The 12,522-nt window shown below is 44.9% G+C and overlaps 3 protein-coding genes across 3 annotated transcripts in view; 1 reads left to right on the forward strand and 2 right to left on the reverse strand.

Moving 5' to 3' along the window:
* Positions 1-9,259, reverse strand: part of LOC140188978 (uncharacterized) — a 595,826-nt gene extending 586,567 nt beyond the window's left edge. The window contains exons 1-2 of the mRNA XM_072245639.1: positions 8,880-9,259; positions 6,331-6,338 (exon numbers count right to left, since the gene is read on the reverse strand). Of these exons, the coding sequence (XP_072101740.1) occupies positions 6,331-6,338; positions 8,880-9,259 (388 nt within the window). The remainder of the gene's footprint in view (positions 1-6,330; positions 6,339-8,879) is intronic.
* LOC140188979 (uncharacterized) overlaps positions 1-12,522 on the forward strand; it is a 507,794-nt gene that overhangs the window by 123,541 nt on the left and 371,731 nt on the right. The window lies entirely within an intron of this gene.
* LOC140189249 (histone H2B 1/2-like) lies at positions 10,112-10,516 on the reverse strand. The gene has a single exon (XM_072245935.1). The coding sequence runs from the start codon at positions 10,484-10,486 to the stop codon at positions 10,112-10,114; it is 375 nt and encodes a 124-aa protein (XP_072102036.1). The 5' UTR covers positions 10,487-10,516.

A 12,522-nucleotide genomic window follows, 5' to 3' on the forward strand; every position in this document is an offset into this window, starting at 1 on the left:
GACCAGCATGTTAAACCCCGTTCTTCACCACCCTGTCTGCAAGTGACACAACTTTCAATGAACTGTGTTCACTTTACCCCTAAATCTCTCCGGCCCATTCCAGTCCCCAATGACCGATCTTTCATAGTGTAAGTTCTACACTGGTTTGACTTTCCAATATGCACCGCCTCACACTTATCTGTATTGAAATGCATTTGCCACACTTGACCCTCTTCCCTAAGTGATCATGAGCACCCTGTAATCCGCGACATCCTTCCAAGTTAAGTTGAGGGAAGTTTCTCCAACTCATTAATAAAACTTTTGTGCACTGGCATTGATCAGTGAAGGTCAGTGAAACCTTGTCCATTCTTGCCTCTTTTACTCTTCATATATCTGAAAATAAATCTTTTTGTATCTTGTTTCTATTATTGGCCAGTTACTTTCATAATTCATCTGAGTTCTGCATATTGTTATTATAGTTGTTCTGTTTTTTTGTTTTAAGTTTCCCATTCCTTTAGCTTCCCATTAATTTTGGTGATATTCTTTGCCCTCTCATGTTCTTTTATGCTGCCTTTGTCTTCTGTTGTTAGCGATGGTTGCCTCATCCTCCCTTTTAAATACTGTTTCTGCTGAGGGATGAACCGATCCTGTGTCTGCCAAATTTCTCCTGGAGACTGAAACTTTTCACACAAGGTAATCTGGGAAAGTTGAAATGCCCAACTGCTGTAAACTTGTTCCCATTACCCCTCTGTGTGATTTACTAATATGTCTGCTGCACAATATCTGAGCCGATTGGGAGGCCGGCAGTATAATCCCATCAAAATCATCATTCATCATTTTATTTAAAACCTATACTTACAAGACCTCATCAAAACCCCTCTTATTACTGAAGTGTTGGTCTCCTTATTCAAAGATGCAACATCCCCCACCCATAAGGTAGCTTTTAAATGTTTCCCCTTCATCTTAAACCATTACCCTGTAAATTTAGGCTTCCCTACCCTACAAAAAGAGTGCCCACCTACTGATTTTGTAAACCTCTGGACGGTCACCAGACAGCTCCTTACACTCTCAGGAGAGAGAAAGAGAGTCCCAGTCTGTCCAGCTTCTGCTGATAATTAAAGTCCACCAGTGTCAGTAGCATTCTCATCAAACTTCCCTCCACCCTTGCCAGCTTCATGACATCTTTCCTGCAACTGGATGACCAGAACTGTGCAAAATACAGTCTGGTCTCACTTTGACTTTTACAGCTGTCATACGGCATCCCAAATTCTCTACTCAGTTCCCTGATCAATGAAGACAAATAGGCCAAACACCACCTTCACCATCCTGACTACCTGTGTTGTCTCTTTCAGTGAATGATGTTTCTGTATTTCATGGACCCTCTTCTGTAATACTCTCCAAGGGACAAGAATTTACTGTGCAGATCCTTCCCTGGTTGAACTTCTCATAATGCAACACCTCAAACTTGTCCACATCAATATCCTTCTGCCATTTTTTGGCCGTCTTCCCCAGTTAATCTCCATCCTATTGTACTCTCACACAATCTTCACAGTCCACACTACCACCAGCATTGCTGTCATCTGCAAACTCACTGTCACCACAATGTCAGAAAATTGTTAATGTAGATGACAATTGACAGTACCAGCATCGATCCCTGTGACTGTCACTGGTCAGAGGCCTCCAACCTGAATAACAAGCTGCCATGACCACCCTCTGCCTCCTTCCATCAAGACAAGTATCTTGTCTGGCATCCCCTCTGCTCCAAATGTGTAATACAAAAGAAATAAAGATTAAATCAAAATATATCTACCTATGGCCTACATCTCTCAGAAGAGACAAAACCTGAACTCCCCACTCCAATTCTGGCCCACTCATACAATGACCGCTCTGGTTAAGTATAACTTTTTATTGGATCTTGCCACGTTCCGAATTATGGGCAATCAAACATTTCCTCGGGAACTGTGACATGCAAAATGTGCCAACTGCCCAGGTTCACTTCATCAAACTCCCTCTCCTTTTATATAATCTGATGACTGTGTGGAACTGTGGCACTCAAAACTGTGGACTGCAGGAAACCAGAGTACATGCCTGCACTGTTCTACAAGGCCACAAATGATTAAAAAAACACTGTATAACAAACACTGGAATTCCCCAACTGAGATGAATGGGGAGGCTGGATAACTGAAAAGATTCAAAGAGAAGGAAGATAAATGTTTGTAAAATCAGGGAAGTGGGATTGACATACAAGGAAGGCTGATGGCAGATCAGACTTTATATGGAATTGTGGGTGAGGGACTAAGAGAGGACACACTGGAGGGTTCATCCAGTGGGACAATGTGGATAGAGCTCAGGATAAGAGAGGTGCATTCACTGATGGGGTTATACCACAGGCCTCCCAAATGCCGGCAGGAGATAAAGGAACAGAAATGTAGCAGGTAATGAAAGATGTAAAAGCAACAGGGTAGTTGCAGTGGGTGACTAATTTCCCCAATGTTGACTGGGACTCCCTTAGAGTCAGGGGCTTAGATATCACCGAATATGTTAGAAGAATACTGGGATGTTACTTAACATAGAAGTGGATAGTCTAACCCGGGAAGGGAGCCATAGAAACATAGAAACATAGAAAATAGGTGCAGGAGTAGGCCATTCGGCCCTTTGAGCCTGCACCGCCATTTATTATGATCATGGCTGATCATCCAACTCAGAACCCCGCCCCAGTCTTCCCTCCATACCCCCTGACCCCCGTAGCCACAAGGGCCATATCTAACTCCCTCTTAAATATAGCCAGTGAACTGGCCTCAACTGTTTCCTGTGGCAGAGAATTCCACAGATTCACCACTCTCTGTGTGAAGAAGTTTTTCCTAATCTCGGTCCTAAAAGGCTTCCCCTCTATCCTCAAACTGAGGCCCCTCGTTCTGGACTTCCCCAACATCGGGAACAATCTTCCTGCATCTAGCCTGTCCAATCCCTTTAGGATCTTATACGTTTCAATCAGATCCCCCCTCAATCTTCTAAATTCCAACGAGTACAAGCCCAGTTCATCCAGTCTTTCTTCATATGAAAGTCCTGCCATCCCAGGAATCAATCTGGTGAACCTTCTTTGTACTCCCTCTATGGCAAGGATGTCTTTCCTCAGATTAGGGGACCAAAACTGCACACAATACTCCAGGTGTGGTCTCACCAAGGCCTTGTACAACTGCAGTAGTACCTCCCTGCTCCTGTACTCGAATCCTCTCGCTATAAATGTCATAGAAAACATTGTATTGGGAAATGAGCCTGGCCATTGATAGAAGTTTCATTTTGGGAACAGTAAATAAGGACAAGACTGGACCTGGTGGTAATATGGTCATTTGGGGTACAGTTGATTGCAACTGTCTACATTGAACATGTAAATGATGTTTAAAAGCAATCGGGTCAGAATTCAGACAGAACTGTTTCTATGAGGAGGAAACACAAGGATGGTAAAGTCTGGCAGAGGGGCATAGTGAGAGATGTTATGAATTCAGACTGAAAGAAAATGAAGGATAAGGAATATTTCAGAAGTAGAAATTGGAGAAAGCCTCTGGCAACATGAAACAAGTAAGAGAGAAGTTAGAGAGAGAATCAGAAGTGTGAAACGGGAAGAAGAAATAACTTTGGTGAGAAGGGGCACTGCGAAGAGGGTACGACAACACAAGCACAGAGGAGAGAGTTTATGTCTGAAGTGTGCGAAGGACTAAACCTGTACTTCTCATCAGTATTCATCAATGTGGTCATGGAGGATAGTGAGATCAGAGAAGGGAATGTTGATATTCCAGGGCATGTTGTTCCTCAGGCAATGGAGACAAATTACAGATTGGTGAGTCTTGGATCAATGTTCGGGAAATTATTCGAGAATATTATTAGAGATAGGATCTCTAATAAAAGTTTGGAGGGTAAAAGGAGGATATCATGATTCAGAAGGCAAAGTGAGCAAAATCCAAGAGATTCTCTTGGTATATTCATAGGAAAAGTTAAGTTAGACACAGAATCGTTCCCCTTGGAGGTGAACATGGCCATCTGTGTGTGGAGGCAAATGAAATAGGAGAGGCTATCCATGAATATTTCTGACAGTTATTTCACCATTGCAAAAATTCTTTAAGGTTGTTAAATCTCCAGGGCTTTCATCAGGTACATTCTCGTACTTTGTGGGAAGCTGGAGAATACACTGTGGAGGCCAGGGGAGAGATTATTTTGCTTCATCTCAGGCACCAGTTGAGGTTGCACATGATTGGACAGGGTGAGCAATGTGGAATTGATAGTTTTGAGGCCCAGACTGTGAATGATATGAAGAGGCAGGCTGTGTTGAGGAAGCAGGGAGTCTGCAGTAGCACTTGACAGATTTAGAGAATGGACAAGGAAGTGCCAGATGAAATACAGTGTAATGAAGTGTGTGGTCATGTACTCTGGTAGGAGGAATAACACCCTAGGCTCTTTCTAATCAGGGAGAGAACAGAAATCAGTTGTGTGAAGGGTCTTAGTGCACGATTCCCTAAAGGTTAATGCACACATTGAGTTGGTAGTGAGGAAGGCAAATGTAATACTTGCATGCATTTCAAGAGAACTAGAAAATAAAAACAAGGATCTAATGCTGAGGCTTTGGTCAGACCTTATTTGGAGTATCATGAGCAGGCTTGGGTAACTTTTCTAAGAAAGGATGTGCTGGCATTGCAGAGGCTGTAGTGGAAATTCATGAGAATGATCCCAGGACTGAAAGAGTTAGGATGTAATAATCATTTGATAATCTGGGCCTGCAGTCACTGGAGTCTAGAAGAATGAGGGAGAATCTTATAGAAACACATTGAATATTGAACGGCCTAGATAGCGTTGATGTGAGAGGATGTTTCCAATAATGGAGGAATCTAGAACCAAACCACACCCTCAATAAAAGATGCCCCTCTAGAATAGAGATGAGTAATTTCTTTAGTCAGAAGGTGATGAATCAATGGATTTCATTTCCACAGGCAGCCATAAAGGCAGTCAGTGTTTTTTTTTAAAGCAGAGGTTAGTAGATTTTTAATTATTATTAAGGGTATCAAAGTTTATGGGTAGAAGGCAGGAGAATGGGGTTGAGATGGATATATGATGGAATGGCAGAACAGACTGAATGGGCCAAAAGGCCTAATCCTGCTCCTGTGACTTCAGGACTGATGGTTTATGCGCTGCCATTGTTCAAAAAGGGTAGTGGAAACTACAGGCCCATCAGTCTGTAATTTGTTGGAAGAGTTTCTGATGAACAGGATCCACCAAAATTTGGTTTGATTCAAGACAGTCAGCACAGTTTTGTGCAAGGAAAATTATGTCTGGTAATTTCTTGCAGCCCTTTGAGGGGTTTCACAAGGGCGTAGATGAGGTTAGGGCTGTGGATGTTGTTTATATGGACATTAGCCAAGCCTTTGATTATAGTCTGGAAGGTTAGATCTAGAAACTGGAATCTGGGGAGATAGTTGATCGATTCCATAATTGCCTCCGTGACAGGAGGCAGAGGCTGATGGTTGAGGGTTGTGTCTCAGACTGGAGCTGTCTGTCTAGTGGTGTGCCACTGGGTGACAGGACCTTTGTTGTTTGTAATTTATATAAATAATGTCCATCTGAATGTGTAATTCACTGAAAGTGACGTCTCAGCTAGATACGGTGGTGAAGATGGGGTTTGATCTGCTGGCCTTCATCATTCATGTCACTGAGTACAAGAGTTGAGAAGAAGTGTTGCAGATACACAAGTCTTCGGTGAGGACTGATTAAAGGAAACCATGCTGACTTTGGCCTATTTTTTCATGTGTTGCCAAGTACCCGAAAATACATCCTTGACAATTGACTCCATCATCTTCCCAACCACTGAGATCGGACTAGCTGGCCTATGATTTGCTTTCTTCTGCTTCTCTCTCTTTAAGAGTGGATGACCTTTGCAATTTTCCTGTTCTCTGGAACCACACCAGAATCCAGAGATTATGGAAAGATTATTACTAAAACTGCCACAATCTCTTCAGCCACATCTTTCATAGAACTGGTGTAGATAATCTGGTCCAAGGGAATTTTCTACCTTCAGACCTTTCAGTTTCCCAAGGACCATCTCCCTAGTAAAGGCAAAATCACTCATTTCTGCCCCGTTTCTCTTGAATTTCCAGCAGACTGCTAATATCGTCCCCAGTGAAGACTGATGCACAATACTTATTCAGATTGTCTGCCATTTTCCTGTACCCCATTACTACCTCTCCAGTAACATCTTCCAATGAACTAATATCTACTTTTGCCTCTCTTTTACACTTTGTATATCTGAAGAAACTTTTGGTATCCTCTTTAATACCAGTGGCTAGCTTACCTTTGTATTCCAACTTTTCCCTCTCTTCATGACTTTTTTTGTTGCTTTTTGTTGGTTTTAAAAGTTGTAAATACTCTGAGAGTCAGGGACATCTCGGAGCAGATACAGAACAGGGGGATGGTGTTCATTCAGCCAGAGATGGTGATTCACATCGGTACCAATGGACAGGTAGAAAAGGGATGATGTCCCACAGAGAGTTAGGGAAGAAGTTATGGAGCAGAACCTGAAATGTTGTAATCTCCAGTTTACTCCTAGTGCCCTGTGGTGGTAGGGATACAAACAGAAAGTGAGAGCTAATGAATGTGTGGCTAAGGAGCTGATACAGGGACAGGGTTTCAGGATTACGGAACATTGGAACCTCTTCTGGTGCTGGGGTGACATTTACAAGAGGGATGGTTTGCAGTTTCAGTGGAGGGCGGTCAGGATCATGAAGTTCATTGCTGCACCCTATGAGGGTTGAAACGAGATTGACAGGGGGATGTGAAACAGAACACTAGTCACTGAATGGAGAGATTGAAGCTAAGTTAGATGCCAGGCACAGCAATATGTAATGATGGATTTTGAGTCAAATCCACATCTGACCTGGAGTTTGTTTAAAGACCAGTGCAGTGTTTCAGGGCCAGTTTGTTCCAGTAAGAGGGAGGGTCAAGAATGGCAAGGTTCAGGAACCTTGGATGATGAGACAGGAAGTTAATTTAATCGAGGAGGAGGAAGAAGCATAAGTAAGGCTTAGGAAGCTAGAATCAAACAGGGTGTTTGAGGACTATATTTAAAAAATAGGGGAACTCAAGAACATTCGGAGAGCTGGAAACAGTGATGAAAAATCTCTGGCAAGTAGGATTGAAGATAATCCCATTGTATTCCGTACATTCGTTGTGGTGAAAAGGATACCTAGGGCTGCACTTTGGGAGATCCAACATCAAGGGTGTGTACACAGTTAATGGCAGGAACATTAACAGTATTGACAAAGAGAAGGATGTCGAGGTTCAGAGACATCGGTTCCCTAAAACTGGGAGCACAGGTTGACAGGGAGGTGAAGTCGGTGTATGGCATGTTTACCTTCATCAGGCAAGGCACTGAGTTCAAGCACCAGGACATGATGTTACAGGTTTATAAAATGCTGGTTAGGCCACATTGAGAGTATCGTGTTCAGTTCTGATCACCTCATTATAGGAAGCATGTGGAGGGTTCGGAACAGGATGTCTGGAGGAGGTGTGCGCTGAGGAGAGGCTCGACATGCTGAAACTTTTTGCTTCTGGAGTGGCGTTGGCTCAGGAGAGATTTGATAGAAACCTGTGGAATTTTGTGGTCATAGTTGGTGTAGACAGCCAGTAATATTTTTCACAGAAGGCATGTATTTAAGCTCAGAGGAAGAAAGTGAAGAAAACAGATTGATGGAGACATGGAATGCACTGCCAGGGGTGGTGGCAGAGACAGAGAGCACAGGAGTATTTAAGGAAATCTTAGACAGTCACAAGTATATGTAGAGAAGGGCCAAAGGGCCACTCCTGTACTGTCCTTTGTTCTCTGAACAGCAGATGGCCCCTGGGCATGGATCCGTGCAGGAGACTGGGATATTATATCCCCAACACAAAAATGATTGTCGGAGGGGCAGGACCGGCAGCTCAGTTTCACAGTACAAATGCTACAGGTACGATGGAGTGGACGGGAGAGAAGAGAATGCAGAGATGTGTTTGACCAGGGAGAACATCTCAGTGGTACTTAAAGAAGACATCCCTGGGGATTGCTGCATCATGTATACTGGGACCGCCGCACTGCAAAAGGGTTGGTGGCGCAGAATTTATTCTGTGTGTCCAGTTTTATCAATCAGTATTTAGAAGTTCCTACTAGAGACAGGACAGAACTGAACCTCCTTGTCGATCCACCCACCCCCTCCCTTTTCTTCCTGGCACAAACAAAAGTCTGTATCAGAGCGACCCACCGCCTCACAGAGGGAGCCGCGTCTCGGGAGATCTGACCAAACTGACCCCGTCTTTGCAAATGTTCATTTATATTTCAGAGACCCAGGCGGACGAGATTTTCAGTAAATACTGTCAGTTCCATACGGTAAATGTACTTTTGCAGATAAATGTAAAGCTGCAAATCAATATTGTTCTGTGAGGCGGTGGGAATTGCTCATGAAGCGATCAGTGGGACCGTCCAGGGTCAACCCGCAATGTGAAACCCAGACAACGCGGTTTCAGGTCATGAAGACCGGAATCGTTCAATGATCGGAGATTAAATTCACCCTCCGGGGGCTGACTCTGAAAGTTAATTTCCCCGCCCCACAAGGGGAGAGAGCTCCATTCAGCCAGCAGAGAGGGGAAATGAGGCAGGGTGTAGCGGACCGCGTACTCTGCAGACTTTTACCGATTTAATTCGCGGAAGAAACACGACGGAAGGAGAGAAAACGTTACCAGGGATGCCTCCGATCGGGGCCGTGTCAGATACACAGCCGAGTTACTCCGAACGGTAATCACCCGCTGTTCAGCCCTTCCACAGACACTGTGAGTGGCTCTGAAAAGAGCCTTTGGGTAAATAGGTTCAGTTTACGTCGCTTCACTTACTGGCACCGCCGGTTTTCTTGGGCAACAGCACAGCCTGGATATTGGGTAACACACCGCCCTGAGCGATAGTCACCCCTCCTAGCAGCTTGTTCAGCTCCTCGTCGTTGCGGACGGCCAGCTGCAGGTGTCGGGGGATGATGCGGGTCTTCTTATTGTCCCGGGCTGCATTGCCGGCCAATTCGAGGATTTCGGCTGTCAGATACTCGAGAACAGCAGCCAGATAGACCGGGGCTCCGGCACCCACCCGCTCAGCATAGTTGCCCTTTCTTAGGAGTCGATGAACCCGGCCGACCGGGAACTGCAGTCCAGCCCGAGATGAGCGAGATTTGGCCTTGGACCGAACTTTGCCGGCGCCGCTTTTTCCACGTCCAGACATTTCCAAAGTCACAGTAACTGCTCCAACGACAGGGAGGGAATGTTCACCCGCCCCAGCTCGCATTTTTATATCTTCTTTGAGAATGCAAACTAATGCTCGTGATTGGTTTAATGCTGCTTGTTTTCATTGGTGAAAAGAAATGGCCCAATCGACGTACTGCCTTAATCACCAATCAAGAGCCCGTAAAGGCAGAAGCGCGGAGTGTAACCATCTCCTCCACAAAGTACTCTGAAAATTGGAAAAAGCCCGCCAAAAAAAACTCATTGTTCAAATTTAATCTGAAATTAAATCATTGCTGATCTGTTTGAGGACTGGGTCTTCGTATTTCACCCTGTTATTGAAACCGGGCACATTTAATGTAAGTGTAGTTGATAATGGAGTGTCTGGGAACTCAAATTTCTTTCAACTCGTAAAGGAACCGAGTAAAACTGACACTCAGCTTCTGCCCGGTGCTGGTCATTGTGTAAACGTTAGCAGGTTATGGACAAACGGCTCTTCTCAAACTGTGACCAGCGGCTAGTCTGCAATTTTTTTTAAAAAACTGTTCTATGAAAGAACCGTGAAGTCGTTCCGGCCTCGAATTAAAATGAGATTCAGAGAAGTTACCTAACTCCAAATAATAAACTCCTGAACCCACAGCTAAAACAGCAACGGGAGTGGGAGGAATGTTAAACACCAGGATTATAGGGGGAAGATGAAGCGGATATTCCAACCGCTCTTTAGCTCCTGTAAAAGCCACCACACATAAAACGTGCGCCATGTATTGCCTAAATGCTAGTACAACTCTCTCAGTGAAATCGTGAGTGGCTCTTAAAAGAGCCGTTGTGTTTTCGATCATCTCACTGGGGAACTTTACTTGGAGCTGGTGTACTTGGTCACCGCCTTTGTCCCTTCGGAAACGGCGTGCTTGGCCAGCTCCCCGGGCAGCAGCAGGCGCACGGCGGTCTGGATCTCCCGTGAGGTGATGGTTGACCGCTTGTTGTAATGGGCCAGGCGTGAAGCCTCGCCCCCGATGCGCTCGAAGATGTCGTTGACGAATGAGTTCATGATGCTCATGGCCTTGGAGGAGATGCCAGTATCGGGGTGAACCTGCTTCATCACTTTGTAGATGTAGATGGAGTAACTCTCCTTCCTCAGCCTCTTGCGCTTCTTCCCTCCCTTACCGGCTGGTTTCGGCAGAGTTTTCTTGGCGCCCTTCTTCGGAGCGGGTTTCGCTGTCTCAGGCATTTCAGCTGACCGCTTCAGAACCACAAATCAGCAAAACGGACCCGGAGCACGAATTAAATAGGCAGCGCCCAGAGGTGTATGCTAATGAGGGATGGGATGCCTAGGTTTCTCAATGGCTATTTGAAGTAACGTTCATGCAGTAAGATAATTTGATTGGATAGCTAAAGGAATTCGTTCAACCAATCAGAACTCGTTCTGCACTACCCAGTGTTCGTTTTGGGTAACCTCGTGGACAGGGACCTGTCGCCGATCTGGTGAGTTGCCGCTGCCGGTTAATTCCGCAGGAAGGAAATCTAAAATACAAAATGGACCAACTACAGCGGCAGTATTCGGTCATTCGGCCCGTCGTATCTGCTAGAAAAGCAGATGGAATGAGGAAAACACACAGTTGATAATATGAAACGTTTATGTAATGAAACAGGACAGCAGGAGACCGAAGGTCAAATGGACCAGGTGAAAGATAAATTCACTGCAGCAGCATCATAAACACATAGTATCCACGATACAGTGCTCACAAGAACTAAACTGCTGTACAGAATTGTAAAAAGAGAAGAGAATTAGCAGTTAGTCCTGACGAAGGGTCTCGGCCCAAAATGTCGACTGTATCTCTTTCCCAGAGATGCTGCCTGGCCTGCTGCGTTCATCAGCAACTTTGATGTGTGTTGCAGAGAATTTGAACGAGTCTCAAGACAGTCCATTGCAGTGTAAATTGATCAAAGTGGTGCTGTCTTGAGGTGGGGAGGAGCGTTGTTGGGTTTTGTTAAAGTACGTAATGTCTGTACATTACGTACAGGGTTCATTCTGTACCCGTCAGCCTCTGGTACAGTGTGAGAGTGTGGAGTTCATTCTGTACCTGTCAGTCTCTGGTACAGTGTGAGAGTGTGGGGTTCATTCTGTACCCGTCAGCCTCTGGTACAGTGTGAGAGTGTGAGGTTCATTCTGTACCTGTCAGTCTCTGGTACAGCGTGGGAGTTGGTACTTGGCACTGTGTCTCCCAGTCTCTCATGCAGTGTAAATGTAGAAACTTCTTTCAGATTCATCCTCACAACTGAATTATTTTTAGCTTTTTAAACAATATCACACAATGCGATGTGGCTACACATTTGTTGGAGGAACAACACCTTATGGGTGGCTTCCAACCTGACGGCATGAACATCGAACTCTCGCATTTCTGGTAATGCCTCCCACACCCCCCCCCCTTCACCATTTCCCATCATCTTGCCCACCCACCATCTCCCTCTGGTGCTCCTCTCCCCTTTTCTTTCTTCCATGGCCTCCTGTCTCTTTCACTAATCAACTTCCCAGCCCCCTACAGGTTTCACACTCACCTTATTTTCTCTCTCCCCTTCCCCACCTTTTAAATCTACTCCTCAGATTTTCTCCTAAGTCCTGCCGAAGGGTTTTGTCCCAAAACAGTGGCTGTGTTTTTTTTCTATAGATGCTGCCTGACCCGCTGAGTTTGTTCAGCATTTGTGTGTGTGGCTTGGATTTCCAGCAACTGTAGATTTTCTCCTGTTTGTGACACAATGCTGCACATCAGTGTCTCAGTGATGATGTATCTGGTTACGTTGTACTAATCTGAATGGACTTTGGAGCAGAGCATCCAGAGTAACAAGCCCAGACCATTCAACCCAACTCTGGTCTTGTGATAAATGTGTAACTTTCCTCGAGTCTCGGTGTGGGAGGGTTTGAATGGTGTGTATCGTGTAGCAACATTTGAACTGATAGAATTGAGAATGATTTTGACTGTAGATATGTAACCAGTGTGTCCACAGTGATCAGTGATGGGACCTTTGTTTGATCAGATTAAAACATACGTGGGCGGATCAGATCGCTGATGACATGAATATTGGTGCAGTTGTGGGTGGCGAGGAAGGTTGTCAAATGGACAGAAGTGGATATAGATCAATTGGAATCATGGATGGAGAAATGGGGGAAATGGATTTTAATCTGGACAAGTGTGAGGAGTTTTACAGGTAAAATGTCAGAAGAAACTCCACAGTAAATGGCAGCACCCTTAGGAGCACTAATACACG

This window comes from Mobula birostris, chromosome 28, assembly GCF_030028105.1.
Source record: "Mobula birostris isolate sMobBir1 chromosome 28, sMobBir1.hap1, whole genome shotgun sequence".
Taxonomy (NCBI): domain Eukaryota; kingdom Metazoa; phylum Chordata; class Chondrichthyes; order Myliobatiformes; family Myliobatidae; genus Mobula; species Mobula birostris.

Coding starts and splice junctions, on each gene's coding strand:
- LOC140189249 (XM_072245935.1), bottom strand. CDS start 10,486: ATGCCTGAGACAGCGAAACCCGCTCCGAAGAAGGGCGCCAAGAAAACT.